Consider the following 25256-nt stretch of genomic DNA (forward strand, 5'->3'; position numbering starts at 1 on the left):
TCCGGTCCATAGGGCTTGACTCGTTATCGTATTTGTGCCTTTATTTTTTATTCCATTTTTCTGTATTTCACCTGTTTTGCATTTGTGTCTAATTTTTTTTTAATTTGCACCTTTTTTTCCAGTCTATTTTATGTGTTTTATTTTTTAATATTCAACATTGTGGGCATGGTCTGGGATTTTCAGATGTTTTCTGTTAATCCAACAATTGTGAAAGTTGCTACATTTTTGCCCAAAAGTACTCCAGTCCTCTACCCAGAATCATTGTATGTATGTCTGAAATTCGTCTGAAAAATTTTGGAAACCTTTGGAGGAACATGTGGGTTTTCAATAAAAAAAAAAAGTAATGAAAAGCGTTTTTTATTTTTTTTGGGCAAAATTTGTGATTCATGTGTGCCATTTTAAAGAATTTATGAAGAGAATAATCCGGCATCTAGGATTAATAAAAACATTTTATTACAATATAATTAAAAACTTTCAATCCATTTGAAGAAAGGTAAAAATACTATGGCCAAGACTATCCAGGTTCATACAAAAGCTAAACCATAGAAAGAGCAACAATGTTTACCTGCCCCAGCCTCATAATCTAATGCAGTAACCGGATGCAGCAAAACCTCTTAATAAAGATGGAGGCAACACATGTACATCAGTGGTTTTTGATTCTTGATGAAGGAGTCATTTGGACTCTGAAACGCATTGAATAATAAAAATCATGAAGATTAACCCTTGGATTTATCTCCTGTTTATATCCATGGCAGCGATATTAACCATTTTTTTTCCTCCTGTTACTATTTAAGCCCAAAAAATGTAGGCCTTGTAAACTGGGGTCTCCATTCCTGTGTAGTGCACCTATTTAGTGCTGGGCAGTCCGCGTAATCTAATAGTATGGACGTCATCAATAGGCTGTAAGCCAGACACTGCGCACCTAAATGTGTAAACGGTGCCCTATATAAGCCATTTGTGTGTAATTTTAATACTAAGGCTGCTTTCACACATCCGGTTTGAGCAGTGCGGCTCAATCCGGCTGTGAAGCCTATGCAACGGATGCGGTGAAAACACCGCATCCTTTGCATAAGTTTTTTACATGCGGCCGGTCCGGTTTTTGCCGCTTGCGGCATGCTACTGAGCATGCGCAGTGGCAAAAACCGCATGCGGCGGCCGGATGCGGTTTTTGCCGCATCGCGCCGCATCCGGCATCCATAGGGATGCATTGGGAAAAGCGCCGCATCGGCAGTATGCGGTGCGATGCGGTTGTTTTTGCCGGAGCAAAAAACGTGCTGGGGAACGTTCCATCCGGCCGCCGCATCGGCTAAATCTGCCGCATGCGGCAAAAACCGGACCGAACGCGAGCCCATGCGGCACAATGCGGCACTAATTAAAGTCTATGCAGGAAAAACGCAACCGGCAGCAAAAAAAAAAACGGTTGCGGTTTTCCTGCAAAGTGCCGGATTGTGCCGCATTGCAAAAGCCGGATGTGTGAAAGCAGCCTAAGCAATCACCCCCTCCATGCATTGGCAGTGTGTGAGTGGTTGCTCCATCAGTGTTTTGCACCTGTGTTGCCTCCATCTTAATTAAGGGGTTTTGCTGCATCCTTTTAGTGCATTAGATTCTGTGGCCGGGGCAGATAAACATTGTTGCCCTTTTATTGCTGGGAATTGTTCCACAAATGCATTTCGGACTAGCTATCCTTTATTCATTGTATCATACAATGAATAAGGACAGCTAGTCTGAAATGCGTTTGCATGAACCTGGATATTCTTGCCCATTGTATTTTTTCCTTTTTTCAAATGGATTGAAAGTTTTTAATGATATTCTAATAAAATTTATATTTTTTATGGATCCTGGATGCCGGATTATTCTCTTCTTCACTTAGTTTAGGCTGGGTGCGGTGACTGAATCTGTTTTTGTATTTTTTTTAATATTTTGAAGAATTTGGTCCACCAAAAAACATCAATATATAACAAAATACAAAAAAAAGAAAAGAAAAATCAATTAAAAAAAACAAACAAAACACAAATGTCCTGTAAATAAGGAAGTAGAACATGTTTTTCAATATTTAATTGCCACATTTACAGGAAAGTCACAGTAAAATCAATTACAAGAAGGGAATCTCCTGGCTCCTCCTTGCAGGCTGTGGCCTTCTTCACCCTTCTTAGTTTCAGTTTCCCTTCTAGGCATTTTCTCGTAGTCATGAAGTTTGGGTGCGGAGCTCTTCTGACGGTAAGTTTATTAAGTATTGTAGAAAGTTTCCATTTTTTTGTAAACTAGTGACAGAAACTTTAACTAAACAGGGGAGAAGAAAAAAAGGAACGATCTGTCCTGAGAAAATAGAAAAGTGGTGAAGGATATACAAACAGCACAGATGTGTGCACACAGGGACACCTCACACACTCCTATGTGCTGCCTGTGGAAGATGTGACAGCTTATAACACTGTCCTGCCTGGCTGACCTCATCTCCTGCCTAGTTAACACTGTCCTGCCTGGCTGACTTCTTCTCCTGCCTAGTTAACACTGTCCTGCCTGGCTGACCTCTTCTCCTGCCTAGTTAACACTGTCCTGCCTGGCTGACTTCTTCTCCTGCCTAGTTAACACTGTCCTGCCTGGCTGACCTCTTCTCCTGCCTAGTTAACACTGTCCTGCCTGGCTGACTTCTTCTCCTGCCTAGTTAACACTGTCCTGCCTGGCTGACCTCTTCTCCTGCCTAGTTTGACTGTAAATAGGATCTTCTTCATGCAGTTCATATATATCTCGTTAGTTGTTGTGACACTACAAGACCCAGCATGCCCTGCCGGCTGTGATGGCATGCAGCTGGCAAACGGCAAGTTATAGTTTATCGCTTTATGTGATAGGACTCTGTCATTAATGTGACAATTCAGAATGGCTGGATCATGTCTTGACTTGTCTTTGGACATTGTTTCTTTTTTCTTTTATTGGAATATTTAGCCGATTCATGCTTTGCTGCCATATTTAGGCGGCTTTCACACATCCGGTTTTTGCCGTGCGGCACAATACGGCGCTCTGCAGAAAAAACACAACCTTTTTTTTTTTGCGTTTTTTCCCGCATAGACTTGCATTAGCGCCGTATTGTGCCGCATGGCCTTGCGTTGCGTCCGGTTTTTGCCGGATGCGGCATATTTAGCCCAAAAAACCCAAAAGCGCAATTCACAATGGAAGCCTATGGACGCCGGATGCGGCGTCCTGCGGCAAAAACCGCATCCGGCCGCCACATGCGGTTTTTTGTACTGCGCATGCTCAGTATCAAGCCGCAGCCGTCAAAAAACGGACAGGCCGCATGGAAAAACCTATGCAACGGATCCGTTTTTTTCGCCGCATCCGTTGCATAGGTTTTTGAGCCGGATTGTGCCGCTCATCACAAACCGAATGTGTGAAAGCAGCCTTAAGCATTTGTTGTTCATAAGGCTATGTTCACACACTGTATATTTTCTTAACCACAAAAATGCAGCATTTTGGCCCCAAAAAAAACGCACCCGCGGCAAAAAGGCATGGGTTTTTACCGCATTTTGACCACATTTTGTCCAGTGCGGTTTTTTTTAAGTCAAATCTATTGACTGGAAGGCTCAAAAACACTGGCAAAAACATACAAAGAATTGACATGCTGCATCTTCAAAAAACACAGCCAAAATGCAGCCAACAAAAGATGCACAGTGTGGACAGCAAAATAGAAATCTCATAGACTTTTCTGGGAGAAGGAAATGCATGAATTTAGGTGCATCTTTGTGACCTAAAAAATGCACCAAATTGCAGTAAAAGATGCAGTGTGTGAACATGTGTCGCGGGCGGAGGAGGGGACGCTGCGCTCTCCCACTGCTTGGGTCCGGCTGCTGCTGGTGCCGCTGCTCGGTGGTGGCTTGAGCGGTGGGCCGGATCCCGGGGACTCGAGCGGCGTTCCTCGCCCGTGAGTGAAAAGGGGATTTTGATTTTGTGGGGGTTTTGGTTATTGTCCGTGACGCCACCCACGGTTGTGGTGATATTGGTGACACCACCGCTGCTCTAGACGGGGATCCCGGGAGTGGTGACAGGGAGCAGCTTGGTTGTTATTTCTCCCCTCTGTGGGTAGGGGGTTGGTTGTCCCGGGGCCCGGTGATGGGGTAGGGATGGATGGCAGGCAGGTTACGGGGCCAGGCGAGGTGCAGGGTCGCGGGGGCAGCGCTGTGCTGCACGGCACGGTGGTACTCACTCAGCCAATGATGAAGACACAGTTCTCGGTAAAACACACGGCTGGATGGACGGGTCCCACTGACGGCTGCGGTGGTTTCTGCTCCCGGCAGGTTGATGGTGACTGCCTTTCCCTGCACCTATGTATGGTAGATGGTTACGATGGGTTCCCACCGGTAACCCGCTCCCCAGCTTGGATATGGGCTGGAGGAGCCCCTTTTGCCCGCAGGCTCTGGCCCTGAGAAACATTTGCCTTGGCGGTGGCGGTGTCTCCCTCACTTGGTTGGACTGTTGCCTTCTGTCGGGACTTGGCTGTTGGGAAACCCAGGAGGTTCCCTTCACTAACGAATTTGGCAAATTCACGGCGACTCCTAGCCTTGCCGGGGTCCGTAAGCTCCTGCCAGATGGTGCTGGCTTCTCTTTGCGTGCCGGTCCGGTACCGCCGGGCCACCGCCCGTCCACGGTCCCTACGGTAGACTCCAATCAGCCACTCCTGCAGACGGTCACCACCGTCTGCCAACCTTGCTGTCTCGCCCGGGCCACACACCCGGACGCTGTCAGTTAGTTGCTCCACTACCACTTCTCCTCCTTCCACTTTCACCTCCAAAACTAATCTCTCTGTTTTCCCGCCTCCAGGACTGTGAACTCCTCGGTGGGCGGGGCCAACCACCTGGCCCACCCCCTGGTGTGGACATCAGCCCCTGGAGGAAGGCAACAAGGGTTTCGTGTTTGACCTCGGTGTGCCTGCTGGGAGTGTGGGGTGTGTTGATGTTGTTCTCTGTGGCCCCTGGCTGGTCCAGGGCGCCACACATGGCCTAACAAAGAGTTGAAATATTGTAAAGCAGAATATCAGAAAATGACATTTGTTTAGGCCCAGCATACATTACTGTTATATTGTACAATATACATAGGAAAACTATACTTAAAGAGAAACTGTTAGGCCCTGTACGCACACTACGTTTTTTGCCACGGATTTGTGGTGGTTTTTGCTGCAGAAAAGGTGTTGTTTTTGTTCATAACCTTTGTGCAGACATTCCCCAGCAAAATCTATGGGAAAACCAAAATGCTGTGCGCACACTGCGTTTTTTTCTTATAGGTTTTGCTGTAGAATTTCTGCAGCTTTTCTGCAGCAAAAAAAGAAGTAGCATGTCACTTCTTTTCCGCAGGTACCTACATTTTTGCCATAGATAATGGTAAAAAAAACGCAGAGACAAAACTGCGGCAAAACCGCAACAAACCGCGGTAAATTTGCGAGTGCGTTTTTACCGCGGTTTTTGACGCAAGTGCAGAATTCTGCCAGAGGGTGCAGATTTTTCTTAAGAAAAGCAAATTTTGCAGTGCGCACAGACCCTAACATGGAAAAATGCTATTGACCTGCAGCTTTGGGGTTAATCTGCAGTGCAGCTTAATAGCATTCTGAATTTGCCTGATCCCTGCACATTAATCCCGCTGCTGGGAAGGAATGAACTTTAAGGCCATGTGCACACAATGCGTTTTTTCTATAAAAATCTGCACTGAAATCTGCATGCCAACCTGTAGCCTGCAAAGTCTATGAGAATTTTGAAGTGCTGTGCGCACGTTGTTTTGTTTTCCCATGCAGATTTGATGCAGATTTTGTTGCAGAAAATATCTGCAGCGATGTTAATTGTTGGTGCTCTTTTTTCCTGCATTTTGTAGCCCTTCCAGCCAGTGGCATAACTAGAGTTTGATGGGCCCCGGTGCAAAGTTTGGACCCCACCACATACACCGACACTTGGGGTACGGGATAATGAGACTCACACTCGGGGTACAGGATAATGAAGCTGACACTTGGCACTTACCCACAGCACCCAGGTTTCCCATGATATGAAATCCCTCTATCAGCACCCAGCTTTCCTATGTTCTGATATCCATCTTGTCCTCGGCACCCAGCTTCCCCGTGCTCTGCTATACATCATTCCCTCAGCATCCACCTTTCCCAAATCAAAGCATGGGAAAGCTGGGTGCTGAGAGATGTATAGCAGAACATGGGAAAGCAGGGTGCTGAGAGATGTATAGCAGAACATGGGAAAGCTGGGTGCTGAGAGATGTATAGCAGAACATGGGAAAGCTGGGTGCTGAGAGATGTATAGCAGAGCATGTCAAAGCTGGGTGCTGAGGGACATCTCTTTTTTCCCTCAGCACAAAACATTCCTATCCCATGCTTGTATCTTTGTCCCCCCTCGTATATAGTTCTCCAACTACAATAATGGCCTCGACATAGCCTTCCATATAGTATAAAGGGTCCCACATAACCCTTCATATATTTGAATGCACCTCCATAGTCCTCCATGCATTTCCCATAGTTCTTCATGTATTATAATTCACCCCATAGTACTCCATGTATTATACTGCACCACATAGTCCTCCATATATTATACTACACCCCATAGTCCTCCATGTTTTATAAAGTACCCCCCATAGTCCATGTATAAGGTAGCCTCCGTAGTCCTCCATATATTATAATGTTGTGCCCATAGTCCTATATGTATTCTAATGCAGCCCCATAAACCTTCATATTGTTTTATGCAGCCCCATTCTCCATGTATAATGCACCCCTAGTCTATGTATAAGGTGTCATTCATGTTGTATAATGGATCCCCATACTCCATGTATTATGCAGCCCCATACTCCTATATGTATCATGCACCCCTATAGTCCATGTATAAGGTGTCCTTCATGTTGTATAATGCAAACCCATAGACCTCCAAGTATAATGCATCCTCATAGACCTCCAAGTATAATGCAGCCCCATAGACCTCCATGTATCATGCAGCCCCCTAGGCCTCCATATATAATGCAGCCCCCCAGGCCTCCATGTACAATGCAGGCCCCTAGACCTCCATGTATAATGCAGCCTCCTCCAGGCCTCCATGTGTCATGCAGCCAGCCCCCCCAGGCCTCCGTGTACTCACTGATTTATTTAAAAAAACAAAACTGAACCCCCCCAAAACCACAACAAGTACCCACCTCTCTCCTCCTTCCAACGCTGCTCCGTCCTCACCTCTTTCCTCGTTCCCCCGCTGCTCCGGTCAGTTTCCTCCCATCCTGCGCTCTGTGCTGTCAACACAGCAGTCGCACAGGAGTGACGTCACTGCGCAGGCACAGGGGGAGATTGATGAAGCATGGAGTGGGCGTGGGCTATGACGGAGCAGGGAGGACCGGTGTCAATGGCAGCACCGGATCATATAGCGGCCGCATGGTATGCGACAGAACAGCGCAGCTCCTCTCTCACAGAAAGGAGTTGGCTTCTGATCTGCAGGGCGACTGCGAGCCCCTAACTTGCCGGGCCTGGTCGCAATGGCGACCCCTGCGACTGCGTTAGTTACACCCCTGGCCACACTGCATTAAAGAAAGCTGTCAGTGAGTGCAGTGGGCACGGTTACAGCTGCCACTCTCCATACAAAAGGCAGTGACTGAACCCCCATGATTTAAGCTTGAATGCTGCCGGGAGGATTAAAGTTAATTTCCTCCCAACAGTGGAGTTTAATGTGCAGGTTCCGGGCAGGATCAGAACGCTATTATCCTGCAGATTAAGTAAGATTAAGTAAAAAGTTTCTCCATCTTCACCATTCTGTCAGTCCATGAAAATCAGACTGGACTTTACTGTCATCCTGGTGTGGTCCCTTTATTTTTTTAACGTGCCCATAGACTTCTATGGCCAAGTGCTCTCCGATTCTCAGAGGCAAATCGAGCATACTGCAATATTTTTCCTCAGCCCACTCGATCAAAGGAACTGCATAATTGAGTAACATTGGTCACCTGGCTCGCATTCTGACCGAAAATACGGTAGTCTGCACAAGCCCTTATAGTGCGTTCTTACAGAGAACCACATCCACCCCCAAAAATCACAAGAGATCCGACAGCACAAAACAGTTACCGAGTTACACAAACAATCTAAATCCTATGTATACAGGAAGATTTTAGTTAAGTGATTGATGTATATAAAGACCTTACTGTAGTTCACACACGGTTTAAAGGGTTTGTCCAAATAAAAACGGTTATCACCTATTCTCATGCTAGGTGATAACGTATTGACTGGTGCTGGGTCTGACCCCTGGGACCTGCACCATTAGGCAGAACATGGAACTTTTATCTCAGAATAGAGCGACAGTGCTAATGTCCCATCTTTGCATTATTAATTCTGTATGGGGCTGCCGAGCAACATGCTCAGCGAGAGAATTAACGAAGCGGCATTCAGGCATTAACCTGCTGCTCCATTTTGGAACTGGCATAAAAGTTGTCAATCCGATATATAACCTCCCTGTTCTGCTAATTGGTGGGGGTCCCTATGGTCCCACTGATCAATAATTTATCAACAATTCTGTTGATGGGCAATAACATGTTTTAACCGATCAATCCCTTTAAATCAGTCAGTCCATCTGAAAGCGGTCAAACAGCTGTGTATGGGGGTCTACTGACTCTCACCGGACCCATGATTTTGGGTTAGAAAGATTGGGCAGTTGAAATGTAACTGCCCAATAGTTTTGTTCTTAAGGGAGAAAAACTGCTGCTCAACACCTCTGAAGTCGCCCAACACACATGAGATGGTTGGATGGTCCCACCAAAAAGGGACACTGACTGCTCCTGGTGAACCCCTTTGTCTATAAAAGGTTCCTGTCCCGGGATGTGAGGGATGGCAGCACTAGGACAGGGGAGCCTAACCTCCCCCCATTTAGTGAAACCCTGGCTGAACCTGATCCCAAAGATATGTCTGAAGGTGACAATGTTTGGGCCACCTTTGTAACCCTAGCTCCTGAATAATCCTGGTATAGTGGCCCCCTCCCTCCACCCAGGAGAGGGCCGGGACAAGAGTAGTTAATCCCACACAAATAAACGGGGTGGGGTGCGGGGGCAAAACTCAAATTCACAGCAATCACTCTCAGAGGTATAGACAATACGTGATCAGGAGGAAACTAAAGGAAGGGAGGAAATAATCAGACAACAAGTTTCCACAATACACCAAACAGCACACAGAAGTTCACTAATAACTGGATATCAAAGCACAAGGACTGGGATCGCATAAAACTATCATCGGCATGGGAGAACAGGCTCCCCCATTCCAGCCCAGATCTGCACGCCAACTTTATGCCAGCAAAGTCAATGAGAATCCTGAAGGGTAGTGCGCACATTGTTTATTTTTTTCACTTGCAGATTTGGTGCAGAAAATAATCTGCAGCATGTCAATTGTTGGTGCGTTTTTTTCCGCAATAGTTAGCCCTTCCACTAATTGACTTCATTAAAAGAAAGCATGGCATAAAATGCGCCCAAAAAACTGCACCAAAACGCATGCGTTTTTCTGCCATAAGGTGTAGATTTCATGCATTCAATTTCTGCACCAAATCCTTTATACCGTCCCCCATCGCTCCTTTCCATACCTGATGACGCCGCCCAGTGCTCCAGCGGTCCCCGCGCATGCTCAGTGCCAGTCTCACGGGACTGATCACTGAGCACAGTGTGACCGCTGGTGACGTGTTGCGCGGGCACGGGATTATGGGCGGGTACTTGCTGATGACAATCTCAGCGCCACCCATAATCTCTTGCCTAAGCAACACGTCACCAGCGGTCACACTGCTCAGTGCTCAGACCCATGAGACTGGCACTGAGCATGCGCGGGGACCTCGGGAGCACTGGGCGGCATCATCAGGTATGGAAAGGCGCAATGGTGGACGGCATAAAGGACCAGGAGGGAGAATAACGGATGCCAGAAAGCCCGCCCCCGTGACAATATAAAAAGATTGCCATACGAAAAGGTAAGACTTTATAAAGTCTTTATTTTGGTCTCACATGGGGCACAATAACAACAGGAACCTTTCTAAAATGCAGCCCAGGAGCTGCAGAGGGGGAATCTTTTAGGTTTTGGGCGAAATTTCTGCTGACAGGTTCCCTTTAATGAGTTTAATGCAAATTAAAAGCTGCTTTTTAAAGTATTAATAAAAGATGAGATTTCAGAAATCTCACACACACTTGTTTTTTTTCCCTACTGAAATGGAAAACTGTAGCATTAAAGATGCAGCATGTTAGTATTTCAGCGGTTTTGCCACGTTTTTGCTGCTTTTGTGGCAAATGAAACTAACTTTGTGTAAACACGTACTGTAGACAAATGACACCAAAGACGCAGTTAAAAAAAAACCAACAAAAACAAAGCAAAACCTGCTTTTTGGAAGCATCTTTTTGCTGCCAGTTTGCTGCAGAAAAAAGGAGCTCAAAAGCAATGTGTGAACATATCCATAATACTTGGAAATACATTTCCATATAGGTGGCCCAGTAGGTAAACACTTGATTGAAGATTCGTGAGTGTGACCTTTACCTGCTTGGTATGTAAATGACCTCGTTTGTTGTCACTTGGAATATGCGTAGTTATTTGCTTTTCAGGTTGGTGTGCAAATAATCGACATTTACAACTATAGTTGAAGCAAAAACTTACAGGGGGTGAAATACGTATATCACCAATTTTCTATGTAAATACAGTCATGGTCGCTAGTGCGGAAACCCTTGAATTAGTTTCAGAAAATGAAGTATTTCTCCCAGAGGATTATTATAATCACACATCTTTTGTCCTACACCTATATATACTTTGTGTATTGAAAGAAAAACAAAAAAAACTGAGGAAAAAAATGGCATATTGGGCATAATTTCACTTTAACTCCCCAAAATGGGACTGACAAAATTGTTGGTACCTTTGCAAAATTGTGGGTAAACAACTTTGTTTCAAGCATGTGATGCGCATTCAAACTTACCTGTAGCAAGTAACAGGAGTGGGTAATATGAAAATCACACCTAAAACCAGATAAAAAGGGAAGAAGTTGACTCAAGCTTTGCATTGTGTGGCTATATGTGCCACACTAAGCATGGAGAACAGAGAGAGGAGAAGAGAACTGTGTTGATATTTTTAAACAATTTTGGTTCTCAAGTCCTCATCCTCAAGGTCACAAGTCCATCTCTAGAGATCTTGATGTTCCTTTGACCATGGTGAGTAACATAATCAAGACACTTACAACCCATGGCACTGTAGCTAATCTCCCTGGACTTGGACAACAAAGAAAAACTGCTGAAAGGCTGCAATGCAGAATAGTCCAGATGGTGGATATAGGAAGCAATTGATTGCAGTTATTTATTCAAAAGGGTGTGCAACCAAATATTAGCTAATTTTGTCCTGCTCATTTTTTTTTTGAGGTTTGTGCGAAATTATGTCCAATTTGTCTTTTTTTCTCTGTATTTTTTTTTGAGAAATACTTCATTTTCTAGAACAATTTTAAGGGTTCCAACATTTTGTCCATGATGAATTTCTCACTAGATATCATTAACAACCCATCCAGTCCACACAGACAATGAAATCAACCCATAGATGTCCATAAATTAAAGTGATGTGTAATAATGAGAAATAACACAGGGAAAAAGTAATGAACACGTTTACTGAAATGGATTTAATACTTTGTACATAAGTATTTCTTGACAATGACTGCTTCAAGATGCCTCCTGTATGGAAAAACTAGTTGCATTTGTCCATTCATCCTTCCTTCAATTATATGAAGTTTGCCAGTGCCGTATGCTGGAAAACAGCCCCATGCCATGATGTTCCCACCTCCAAACATCACTGTTTGTATGGTGTTTTAAAGGTGATGTATAGTTCCTTTGGCTCCCAAACATGGTGTGTATTATGGTATCTAAAGAGTTCAAAATTGGTCTCACCTGTCCAGACTATATTCTCCAGTATTTCCCAGGCTTGTCTAACTGTTGTTGAGCATACTTTAAATGCACTTGACATGCTTTTTGTTCAGCAATGAAGTCTTATCTGGTGAGTGTGCATACATGTCATGGAGGGTGAATGTATTACTTAGGGCCGTTTCACACATCCAGCTTTTCGCCGGTTTGCCGGATCCGGTGCACTCCAGTACAGTGTATACAGTACAACGGCAGCGCCGCAACTTCCGGGTCACATGCTCTGGTCACATGACAGCATGTGACCGGAGCTTGTCACGCTGCCATTGTACTGTATAAACTGTACTGGCGTGCGCCGAATCCGGCAAATCGGCGAAAAGCCAGATGTGTGAAACTAGCCTTATTGTTTTCTTTGAAATAATTGTTCCTGCTGATTTTAGTACTTTCTGTAGCTCTCCACAGGTGGTCATTGGCTCTTGGACAAGTCTTCTGATATTTCTTTTCACTCTTCTGTCTGAAATCTTTACGGTTTATGGTGAAATGATGTTCTTTCCATTGCCGAATTATGGCCCCAACACTGCTCACTGGAATGTTCAGTAGTTTAGAAATTCTCCTGTAACTAATTCCATCAGTATGTTTTGCAACAATAATATTGCAAAGTTCTTGAGACAGCTCACTGGTTTTACCCAACATGAGATATTTCTTGTGTGGCACCTTGGTAATGAGACACCTTTTTATAGTTTGAACCATTTGAACCAGCTGATGTCTTTCACTAAATGGCAGGATTGCTTTCTAATTACTGATAGATTTCAGCTGGTGTCATGATTTTCCATGGCTTTTGCACCTCTCATTCATCATGTGTTGAATACTTTTTCCCTGTGTCATTTCTAATTATTAACTTAACTTAAATTTATAGATATCTATGGTTTGATTTCTTTACTTGTGTGAATTGGATGGGTTGTTACTGACGTCTGGTGAGAAATTCACGTCAATAGCTTCTTTAGAAATATATTTACTTAGAAAATTGGTGACGTGTACAATAGTTATTTCACCCGCTTTTTATATGAGTTAATAACGTGGTTATCCAGGTGCAAAAAAGTTTTGTTGGTTTGCAAATATCAGGATCAGGTGGATTTAACAATTTGTATAATATTTAAACAGCTAAAACTTAGTTAAAAAGTATAAAAATGTATTACAGTGGATCGAACTAACCGATATCTTTGGTGCATCTTTTGACACTCTTTTACACATATCAGTTGGCGTACTATACACCAAAATATTGATTACATTTTGGAACATTTTGAATCATACCCCATTTTCATAGTTACATAGTTACATAGGTTTGAAAAAAGATCTAGTTCATCCTTCCTCCACCAATTCTACATTTTATTATTAAGTAATTTATAACCAACAATGTTTTGTGTACTGAGGAAATCATCCAGCCCTTTATTAAAAGCTGTTATAGTGTCTGCCATTACTACCTCTTGTGGTAGTGTATTCCACAGTCTGACTGCTCTAACTGTAAAGAACCCTTTCCTATTTAGCTGTCGGAATCACTTTTCTTCCACTCGCAGTGAGTGCCCCCTGGTCCTTAGTATTGTCTTTGGAAGGAATAAGTCATGTGCCAGTCCTTTATATTGACCACACATGTATTTATACATATAAATGAGATCTCCTCTCAGACGTCTTTTTTCTAAGCTAAACATATCTAACTTTTCCAACCTGTCATCATATGGGAGGCCTTCCATTCCTTGTAGTGGTCTAGTTGCCCGACTTTGAACGGACTCTAACTTCTGAATGTCGTTTTTAAAATATGGAGCCCAAAACTGGATCCCATATTCCAGATGTGGCCTTACAAGTGATTTATAGAGGGGTAACAATACGTTGGGATCACGGGATCTAATGTCTCTTTTTATACACCCTAGAATCTTGTTTGCTTTAGCAGCTGCTGCCTGACATTGAGTGCTGCTGCTCAGCTTATTTGTAATGAGAATACCCAAGTCCTTCTCCTGTTCTGTAGTCCCGAGTTTACTTCCATTTAATGTATACGCAGTTATAGGATTACTCCGTCCTAGGTGCATTACTTTACATTTATCAACATTAAATCTCATTTGCCAAGTATTTGCCCATTCTGACATCTTATCCATATCCTTTTGTAATATTGTACTATCAAGGTCAGTTTTTAATATCCTACATAAGCCACACCTTTTTGTGCTAAGCTATGCCCACCTGGTTAGCAGTAAAAATTGTCTGTAACATATAGTACAAGGCATGTATGCCAACATTTTTTTCCAGAGATTGAGTAACAAATCCAGGTCATTTACTATAATTAATCTCCCTTATTGCTTGAACTAAAAGAGTTGAGTCTGAGTTTTTGCCGCACCATTGTATCCAATGAAGGCAATTTTTTTGAAAATTAACCCTTATATATTTATGTTTTCAAACAATGTATCAGTGTTTGTAAAAAGTATGTAGGTAAAATGTAATACAGGCTGTTTTTCTGAAAAAGTATTAATTATAATACAAGTGTATTATCTCTCTGTTGTGGGTTTTGGGTCTGTAGGCGTTGCAAGTCCGGGAGTGTAGACGAGACTATTTCCGCTCACTGACAGCAAGTAAAGCTCTTAAAATGAACACATTGAAATGACTCGCCCACCCCAGGGCTATGGGACACCCGGTGCCGGGCTGGACTAGTCCGGTGGTAGTCAGTGGTGGCTGGGCCCGGCTCCGTGGCCCTGGTGGGTGTCAGTAGAATATGTGGCTTGTTTGTTAATGGTTGTGTTCGTGACGCCACCTGTGGTATGCGGCTATTAAGCCGCCGCTGCTGTGTGAGGCCTCCGGGATGATATTATGGCAGCAATGGTAGTACTGCTCCCCACAGGTGGAGCAATGCCCGGGGCACAGTTGGTGCTTGTGAATGTCTATGCAGAGGAAATAACAGAGACCACTTCAAGGGTGCAGTTCAAGTTCTTTACTCACAGTTCTTGTCACAGCTGTAGGGACCCTCAGACTGCTGGAACCACTGTCAGGGACCTCCGCCGTTTCTGGGTGATTCAGAGAGTGGAAGCCGGTGCCCTTCTCTTAGTGTCTCTTTCTTCTGCTGTCTTCCTTAGCCTTGCCTTTGTTAGGATGGACCTGGCTTGGCCTCCACTACAGCCTCCAGGTTGGGGGGTCACCTGTCGGCTGATTACCCCTTTTCTGGAAGTCTGCTATGGGTTCTGGCCCTGGGAGCTTGCAACGTCCCTGGGCCTCGGTTTTTACTGTTTGGAGATGATTTTGCACTCCTCCAGTCTCTAGGGACCGTCCCCTGTCGCAGCTTAATCCCTCCACCGATGTTACTGTGGAACAGGCCACCGCAGCCTACAACTACCCGTGGCACTTCTAGGGCCCTCTCTCCTTGGTACCTCTAGGCCTGCTCGTGATACTTCCAGGACTACCCGCGGCCCTGCGACTCCTTCTGTTCCTACGTGGTGTCACCTGGACCTCTGGGTCCCAGGGTCTTCACCAGGAAGCATCTCCTTCAGTTCCTCTGCTCCTGTCTGACTTGGAGCTTTCTTTCCTTCTTTCTTTCTTTCTTTTCTTTCTCCTCCTTGCCTGCCTCCAGCAGGCCTCCTCCTCCCTCCTTTCTCTCGTTCTTGTTCTCCAACTACATGCTGGCTCTTCACCCTTGCTCTCCCTGAGGTAGACTGACTAAACTTGACCTTCCTCTCTGTGTCTGCTCTCAGATGGCTCCTCCCACCTCCCCAGTTGCTAAGCTGTAACCTATAGGAGCAGGGATGGGTCTTACGGCCCCTCCCAGCATGCAGCATGGGAGGGTTGCCTGCCACTTTCCCTGGTCCTAGTATGTACCTAACAATGGGTGTAGTGTGGATTTACCAGGGGACCGGAGTTCACTCTCTTCCTCTCCCAGAATGGGGCATCACACCGCTGATGGGGTGCAATGACCTGTGGCGACGGAAGCCTCAGGGGCGCCACACATCCCACAGCAAATCCCGGCACGTCCTCGGGCTGAAAAACAACAAAAACATGTGGAGAAACTGCAAAACATTTTTGTATGCAAAGTAATAAAACAATAAAACATTTCTTCCCTTTATGGGAGGCACATATCAGTAAACGTTGCGAACTTCTTATAAAGAAACTATGTGTGCACTTTCAGTTCATTGCACAGTTTGGGCACTTCCCCCATAATTCTGGTAGGGGGCACAACGGGTGCAACTATATACATTTTCGGCTACAACAAGTCCAGTAGCCCGGCAGTTCGTTTCTTTCAATCAAACAATAATGGGACAAAATCAACCAGCCATTAAGTCCAATGGCCTGGTTACATAAGACACATACACATCCACCGGGGCCCACATTCCAGTTCAGTGGCCCGGTAGCACATAACATGGGGGGGTGACGTCTTCAAAAAGCATCAGGGGCAGTACAGCAGGAAAGGGTGTCATCTTCGAAAAGAATAAGGGGCAAAACACGAGGGACTTCTTCAAAAAGAATGAGGGGCTATGTACAGTTCAGCAACTCTTCATCTTCTTTACTCTCGAGGGTAGATATCAGGGTCCCACTCCGGCATGGCTCCTGGCAGCAGGTACGCTGACGATATCATCGTCTGAGTCCCCTGGGCGCTGGTCCCTGACCTTCTGCGCTGTCCTGTAGCCTGGATTGGAGTGGGACTGCTTGCAGGTGTTGCACGGCGCTGCTGAAGAGGGCTGATTGTCTGCAGGGGGCTGTTGCTGTGGTCTCTAGGGCCCTGCTTTGGCCGGGCTCCCTGCATCACACGCGCCATGGAGATCCTGGTCTGCGTCTCCTGGGTGGCTGTCGCAGGACCTCTGCTCAGTTCTGTGGCCTGGGTCTGCCTTGAGGTGGTGCTGCTGCTACGGGAGATGCTGCGCTCTTGCACTGTGCGGCGCCACTCTGGCTCTTCTGGGGCCGCTTCTTCCCGCAGGATATGTACATGCAGCGCATACCACCCACGGTCCCCCATCAGCCGTGTATACTCCACCACATCACCCGGCTTGGCATCGCGCCCTGGGTGGCCTCTGGGCAGGTGCTCCTCGATGTCTCTTCGGGCCACAAACACGTCCTTGCCCAGACCGGGCTCCCTTATGAAGCCCCAGCCACCAGCTTGTCTGAAGTCCACTACTAGGCCCCGTCGCACTGGGCCCTCGGATCCCTTCAGGGCCTTCCTGACCTCTTCTTTGGAGGCCAGATTAGCGGCTTCTCGGGCCCTCCGTTTCTCCTCCTGGAGTTCCCGCTACCTCTGGTACTCTACCACCAGCCTCCGGCACGTCAGCTCGCTGGCCAGGGGAGTTTCCTTGGGGAGCAGCGGCCGCTGCAGTCCCCTGCTTTCAATGGGCGCTGCGTCCCAATTCACTCCCGGGGATGCCATTCCCAGGAGGCTCACAGGGGGACTCGGCAGGGGGCCCGCTAGTTGTTCAGGGTTCACCCCACCCCATGCTCCGTCTGCGGGGGTCTCAGGCAGGCCTCCGGTGCCCCACCGGGCGTCTGCGGGGTAGGCTGGGAAGGCCAGGGGGTCGGTGAAGGGGCTAAGCGGGGGCTCGTGGCGGGGCCCTGGGTCCGGACTGGACGGGGTTTCTGGTTGCTCACCCTGCGCTTGCTCCGCGGCATCCATCCACCGTTCCAGATCCTCCGGCACCCTCGGTGTCTCTCTCCGCCGGTCCGCCTCCACCTCCATGCTGCTCAGCCTCCGGGCCAGAACTCTCATTTCTTCCTGGAGCAGGTCCAGCTTGAGATCCTCTCTTCCGGTCCCTGGTGCACCTTGCTGCAGCTCCTCCGCCATTCTGCCGGCCTGGGGATTGCTGCCTGGAACACTGCTCGAGTGCTCGACCACGCCACTCGGCTGCTCCCTTTCCCTTCTCGGAGGCGAAGCCGGAGGCTGCACCAGCAGTTGGCGCCAGACTGGCGCCCAGCCCATCACGGCCGGCGCCGCTCCGCTTAGTATCAGGTACATTGTCTTTATCTGCTGGTCTGGCATTTAGACTCTCTCTGCCAGCCGGCCAGCTTCTTTGGTCGCCATTTCTTCTTCTTCCGCCTTCTATGGCGGGCACCGCTTCGCGCTCTTTTCTTGGACAAGGGGGCGGGGCTTCTCTTCGCGCCCTTTCTTCTTGCACGCCCCCCTTCTTCCCGCTCTCAGCAGCGCTAATGGCGGCGGTTTCTCAGTAAAGTACACAGTCTGTCACACGGTTCTTCAGGCGCACAGTACCCAGTTAAACCGGGCACGAAATCCTGTTCGTGACGCCAAAGTTGACTCGCCCACCCCAGGGCTATGGGACACCCGGTGCCGGGCTGGACTAGTCCGGTGGTAGTCAGTGGTGGCTGGGCCCGGCTCCGTGGCCCTGGTGGGTGTCAGTAGAATATGTGGCTTGTTTGTTAATGGTTGTGTTCGTGACGCCACCTGTGGTATGCGGCTATTAAGCCGCCGCTGCTGTGTGAGGCCTCCGGGATGATATTATGGCAGCAATGGTAGTACTGCTCCCCACAGGTGGAGCAATGCCCGGGGCACAGTTGGTGCTTGTGAATGTCTATGCAGCGGAAATAACAGAGACCACTTCAAGGGTGCAGTTCAAGTTCTTTACTCACAGTTCTTGTCACAGCTGTAGGGACCCTCAGACTGCTGGAACCACTGTCAGGGACCTCCGCCGTTTCTGGGTGATTCAGAGAGTGGAAGCCGGTGCCCTTCTCTTAGTGTCTCTTTCTTCTGCTGTCTTCCTTAGCCTTGCCTTTGTTAGGATGGACCTGGCTTGGCCTCCACTACAGCCTCCAGGCTGGGGGGTCACCTGTCGGCTGATTACCCCTTTTCTGGAAGTCTGCTATGGGTTCTGGCCCTGGGAGCTTGCAACGTCCCTGGGCCTCGGTTTTTACTGTTTGGAGATGATTTTGCACTCCTCCAGTCTCTAGGGACCGTCCCCTGTCGCAGCTTAATCCCTCCACCGATGTTACTGTGGAACAGGCCACCGCAACCTACAACTACCCGTGGCACTTCTAGGGCCCTCTCTCCTTGGTACCTCTAGGCCTGCTCGTGATACTTCCAGGACTACCCGCGGCCCTGCGACTCCTTCTGTTCCTACGTGGTGTCACCTGGACCTCTGGGTCCCAGGGTCTTCACCAGGAAGCGTCTCCTTCAGTTCCTCTGCTCCTGTCTGACTTGTAGCTTTCTTTCCTTCTTTCTTTCTTTCTTTTCTTTCTCCTCCTTGCCTGCCTCCAGCAGGCCTCCTCCTCCCTCCTTTCTCTCGTTCTTGTTCTCCAACTACATGCTGGCTCTTCACCCTTGCTCTCCCTGAGGTAGACTGACTAAACTTGACCTTCCTCTCTGTGTCTGCTCTCAGATGGCTCCTCCCACCTCCCCAGTTGCTAAGCTGTAACCTATAGGAGCAGGGATGGGTCTTACGGCCCCTCCCAGCATGCAGCATGGGAGGGTTGCCTGCCACTTTCCCTGGTCCTAGTATGTACCTAACAATGGGTGTAGTGTGGATTTACCAGGGGACCGGAGTTCACTCTCTTCCTCTCCCAGAATGGGGCATCACACCGCTGATGGGGTGCAATGACCTGTGGCGACGGAAGCCTCAGGGGCGCCACAGAAATTTAACAAAGTTCGTTGTTTGATCTATACTTCTTTTTATAATTGCTTCGTTCAGAGGCCAATTTACCGTTTATATAATGTGATTTGCTTCTGTGGCAGTTAATTTAGCAATTTATAGTCCTCTGATCATATAAACAGAGAGCCACATTTGTTGAAGCATAATCCTGCTCAAATTCAAACATTTACCTCTGCGCATGAACATTTCTTGTTGGAGCAGTAGTTCTGTGCAACTATGGGTGGGCGGCCATTTTGAATTCCTGCAGTTGGGCCTTTTGGCTACATAACTATATACTTTATATGTTAGTTTAGGTGTCTACTGTACATACTGCACTGTCAGGTTTATAGACTCAGGAGGTATAGGCATCTGTGCCTACTATGCATGTCGCCACTATCAGGCTTATAGATTCAGGAGTAGAGTTGAGCGGATCGGTCATAATCCGGGTTCGGCGGATCCGGATCGGGTTGCCGCCGAAGTCCGGATCCGATCCGGAATCCGCGGCCATGTAATTCAATGGGGAGCCGGATCCGGGACGAGAGAGAGAAGGGGAGAGAGAGAGAGAGAGCTCTGGAGGACGAGGCGCACTTCCTGCTGCACTGTGACAAATACTCAGCAGTGGGGGCCTCCCACTTCCAGAAATTTACCACCCACACCCCGGACTTTCCATCCATGGACGAGGACATGAAACTCCGCTTCCTACTGGTGGAAGAGGAATCAATGGTGGAGATCGCCGCCCAATATGTCACCACATGCATGTCATAAGCTGAGGGGAACATAAGGCCCCTAACTGGACTTTCAGAGCCCAAATTGTGCCCCCAACTCCCCATAACCCTGAACCCCTCCCACCACACTTACTGTATTTCTCTTGCTTTGGCAACACTAATTGTATTTTGGTCCTGCCAATAAAGCATATTTGAATTTGAATGAGAGAGAGAGAGAGAGAGAGGGAGAAAAACAAAACAAAACGGATCCGGATCGTGCACCCCGAATCTCGGGTACTGGTCGGACTCGGATCGGGCGCTCAAACCGTGCGGATCCGGATTTTGCGGATCCGGGTCCGCTCAACACTACTCAGGAGGTATAGGCATCTGTGCCTACTGTGCATGTCGCTGTTATCAGGCTTATAGACTCAGGAGGTATAGGCACCTGTGCCTACTGTGCATGTCGCCACTATCAGGCTTATAGACTCAGGAGGTATAGGCATCTGTGCCTACTGTGCATGTCGCTGTTATCAGGCTTATAGACTCAGGAGGTATAGGCACCTGTGCCTACTGTGCATGTCGCCACTATCAGGCTTATAGACTCAGGAGGTATAGGCATCTGTGCCTACTGTGCATGTCGCTGTTATCAGGCTTATAGACTCAGGAGTTATAGGCACCTGTGCCTACTGTGCATGTCTCCACTATCAGGCTTATAGACTCAGGAGGTATAGGCATCTGTGCCTACTGTGCATGTCGCTGTTTTCAGGCTTATAGACTCAGGAGGTATAGGCACCTGTGCCTACTGTGCATGTCGCCACTATCAGGCTTATAGACTCAGGAGGTATAGGCATCTGTGCCTACTGTGCATGTCGCTGTTATCAGGCTTATAGACTCAGGAGGTATAGGCACCTGTGCCTACTGTGCATGTCGCTGTTATGAGGCTTATAGACTCAGGAGGTATAGGCACCTATGCCTACTGTGCATGTCGCTGTTATCAGGCTTATAGACTCAGGAGGTATAGGCACCTGTGCCTACTGTGCATGTCGCCACTATCAGGCTTATAGACTCAGGAGGTATAGGCATCTGTGCCTACTGTGCATGTCGCTGTTATCAGGCTTATAGACTCAGGAGGTATATGCACCTGTGCCTACTGTGCATGTCGCTGTTATCAGGCTTATAGACTCAGGAGGTATAGGCACCTGTGCTTACTGTGCATGTTGCTATTATCAGGCTTATAGACCCAGGAGGAATAGACATCTGTCCACCCTGGAGAGCCCTTGTAAACAATGTAAAGCACAAGGTCCATTGTAGAAGAAAGTAGTGAAGCCTGATGTGTTTTCTTATATAGGTAAATAAACAATATGCAGAATCAAATGGAGGATGGTAAATGACAACCTATGGGATCGTTAAACTATACATTGGAAAGATCTCCAAATATATACCGTACTTTCGACATCGTATAAACTCAGCCCATAGTAGCTGCCAGTTCCTTCTCCAACGTCTCTTTTTTTTTTTAAATTTATTTCAACACGTTACAGCCTGGTTGATGTAAGAAAAGAAGCTGATGAAAGGACTAGAGGAAGATTGTGTCATATCGCCTATATATTCACTCTGCAGATGGCGATGGTTGAGATGTGAGAAATTCTGTTCAGCATGAGCTGTGCACAGCCACTAAGATCAGGATGGCTGGGACATGTTGTGCCATGCTGTCTGGCAGTATGTGTGACTAATGCTCAACTGGAGTAATCAGCTCTCTGTTTTGGCGAAATGGAAAGCACCTCACCTTATTAATACTCCCCCATCCTAGTGCTGGTAGCTGCTAGATATTGTTTTTTTTTTACTTCTGGTTAGCTGCTGCCTCTCCACTCCGGTTTTGTTTATAGTTTTCTTGTTCTGCTATCAGCCTTTTTACGGACTATTCTTCTGTCTTCTGATTTTGTACCTTGTCTGCCAGCCTGCACCACGTTCCATGGATCCAACCATATGCAAGTCCAGGAGTTAAAGGTTGACTGCAGAGGCAACCCCAGGGATCTGGGAAACAGAATGGCTAGCACAAAGCCTGTCCCTGATAGCCATTTTTAGAGTTGCCAGACTCCCACTGACAGAGCGGTATTTCAGATTGAAGACACTTGGGCCGGTATCACACATGAGATTGCCTTGCGGTGTATCACCCGACACGGCCGCACACTCTTCTCACAGGAGCGGGTCAGTTGCATGCATCTCTATGCAGCTGAGACGCTCCTGTGAGGAGAGTGTGACCCCGCACGCATTCACGCAGACATGTCCATTTTTTCTCCGGCAGCACGGGTGTCACACTTATCGCACACTGATACGATCCGTGTGACATCAGTGTGACACGTACAAGAGAAAATATGGGTCTTTTAAATAAAAAGATTTTCGATATTTACCTGTATCCAGCGATGCTGTCTCCGGCTCTGCTACCTCCTGCTCCTGACCCGCACTAATTATACTCACTCCACTGAGGAGCTGGAAGCAAGAGCATCGCAGGTACTTTAGTGGCGGGGACTGCATCGCTAGGTGAGTATACAGCAGAGTGTGTGTGTGTGTGTGTATTCAGTGTATATATGCATGTGCGCAGTTGTCGCGGGCGGGGAGGGCGCTGCGCTCGCCAATGCTCGGGTCCGGCGCTGCAGCTGCTGCTGCTCGGTGGCTCGAGCGGTGGGCCGGATCCGGGAACCTGAGCGGCGCTCCTCGCCCGTGAGTGAAAAGGGGATGGTTTTTGGGTTTGGGAAGTCAGTCCGTGACGCCACCCACGGTTGTGGTGAGGTTGGGACACCACCGCTGCTCTGGACGGGGATCCCGGGAGCGATGACAGGGAGCAGCCGAGATGTTTTCTCTCCCCTCCGTGGGTAGGGGGATTTGGTGGTCCCGGGGCCCGATGATGGTGACTGTAAGGTGGATAGCGGGGTTTGGCGAGGTGTAGAGTCGCGGGGGCAGCGCGGTGCCAGACGGCACGATGGTACTCACTCAGCCAGTAACGTACACGGAGTCTCCGGTAAAAGAAACGGCTGGATGGACGGGTCCCGCAGTCGGCTGCGATGGTCACTCCCGGTAGGTTGGCGGTGACTGTCTCTCCCTGCACCTGTGTTGTGTTGTCGGCTCCGATGGCTTCCCACCGGTAACCCGCTCCCCAGCGGTGTATTTGCCAGAGGAGCCCTTTTATGCCCGCAGGCTCTGGCCCTGGGAACTCTAGCTGTGGCGGTAGCTGTATTTCCCTTCACGGTTGAGCGGTTGCCTTCAGTCGTGTCTTTGCTGCTGGGAAACCCCGGAGGTTCCCTTCGCTGACGGATTTGACCGGTTTAACGGCGACTCCAAGCCTGGTCGGGGTCCGTAGGCCCTGCCGAATGGTGCTGGCCTCTCTTCGCTCCCCGGTCCGGTACTGGCGGGCCACCGCCCGTTCCCGGTCCTTACGGTTGTGCGTCAATCGGCCTCTCCTGCAGACGGTCACCACCGTCTGCCAACCTTGCTGTATGTGCCCGGGCCACGTACCCGGACACGGTCAGAGTGCTCCTCCACTACCACTTCACTCAACTCCTCGACTACTCTCTAGCTCTGCCCGAGCTTAACTGACTTCCTTTCCCGCATCCAGGACTGTGAACTCCTCGGTGGGTAGGGCCAACCGCCTGGCTCCACCCCACCTAGTGTGGACATCAGCCCCTGGAGGGAAGCAACAAGGATTTGTGTGTGTGACTAGTGTGCCTAACCGGGGTGTGGGATGTGTTGTTGTAGTACCTGTGACGACCTGGCTTGTCCAGGGCTCCACACTATGTGTGTGTATGTGCTCGGTGTATCCATGTGTGTTTGCTATGTGTGTATACATATGTGTGTATACAGTGGCGTAACTAGAGTTTGATGGGCCCCGGTGCAAAGTTCAGACCTGGGCCCCCCCTCCACGTACACCGACACTTAGGGTACGGGATAATGACACTGACACTCGGGGTACAGGATAATGATGCTGACACTTGGCTCTTACCCACAGCACCCAGATTTCCCATGATCTGAAATCCCTCTATCAGCACCCAGCTTTCCTATGTTCTGATATCCATCTTGTCCTCGGCACACTGCTTCCCCATGCTCTGCTATACATCTATCCCTCAGCACCCAGATTTCCCATATCAGAGCATGGGAAAGCTGGGTGCTGAGAAATGATGTATACCAGAGCATGGGAAAGCTGGGTGCTGAGAGAAGATGTATAGCAGAGCATGGGTTAAGGCTGGGTGCTGAGGGAAAGAGCCTTTTTCCCTCAGCACAAAACGTTCCCATCCCCTGCTTGTATCTTTGTCCCCCCTTGTATATAGTTCTCGAAATACAATAATGGCACCCACATAGCCTTCCAAATAGTATAAAGGGTCCCACATAACCCTTCATATATTAGAATACACTTCCATAGTCTTCCATGTATTATAATGCATTTCCCATAGTCCTCCATGCATTATAATTCACCCCATAGTACTCAATATATAATACTGCACCACATAGTCCTCCATATATTATAATGCACCCCCATAATCCTCCATGTATAAAGTTGCCCTCCAATTATTATAATGAATTTCTCATTGTTCTCCATATATTATAATTCACCCCATAGTTCTCCATATATTATACTGCACCACATAGTCCCAAATGTTTTATAATGCACTCCCATAGTCCATGTATAAGGTAGCCTCCGTAGTCCTCCATATATTATAATGTAGCCCCCATAGTCCTACATGTATTATAACGCAACCCCATAAAACTTCATATTGCATTATGCAGCCCCATACTCCTCCATGCATAATGCACCCCTATATTCCATGTATAAGGTGTCCTTCATTTTGTATTATGCAGCCCCCCAGACCTCCATATATAATAATGCAGCCAGCCTCTCCAGGCCTCCATGCATAATAATGCAGCCAGCCTCCTCAGGCCTCCATGTATAATGTAGCAGCCAGCCTCTCCAGGCCTCCATGTATAACAATGCACCTAGCCTCCTCAGGCTTCCATGTATAATGCAGTATCTCCAGGCCTCCATGTATAATGCAGTATCTCCAGGCCTCCATGTACAATGCAGTATCTCCAGGCCTCCATGTATAATGCAACCTCTCCA

General features: G+C 47.8%; 1 protein-coding gene across 1 annotated transcript in view; it reads left to right on the top strand.

Annotated features, from left to right (window-relative positions):
- The first annotated feature begins 2149 nt into the window (after positions 1 to 2149).
- FAS (Fas cell surface death receptor) overlaps positions 2150 to 25256 on the top strand; it is a 125058-nt gene continuing 101951 nt past the window's right edge. Inside the window, exon 1 of the mRNA XM_075348742.1 lies at positions 2150 to 2217. Within this exon, the coding sequence (XP_075204857.1) occupies positions 2188 to 2217 (30 nt within the window). The 5' untranslated portion in view covers positions 2150 to 2187. The remainder of the gene's footprint in view (positions 2218 to 25256) is intronic.

This window comes from Anomaloglossus baeobatrachus, chromosome 5 (assembly GCF_048569485.1).
Source record: "Anomaloglossus baeobatrachus isolate aAnoBae1 chromosome 5, aAnoBae1.hap1, whole genome shotgun sequence".
Lineage (NCBI taxonomy): Eukaryota > Metazoa > Chordata > Amphibia > Anura > Aromobatidae > Anomaloglossus > Anomaloglossus baeobatrachus.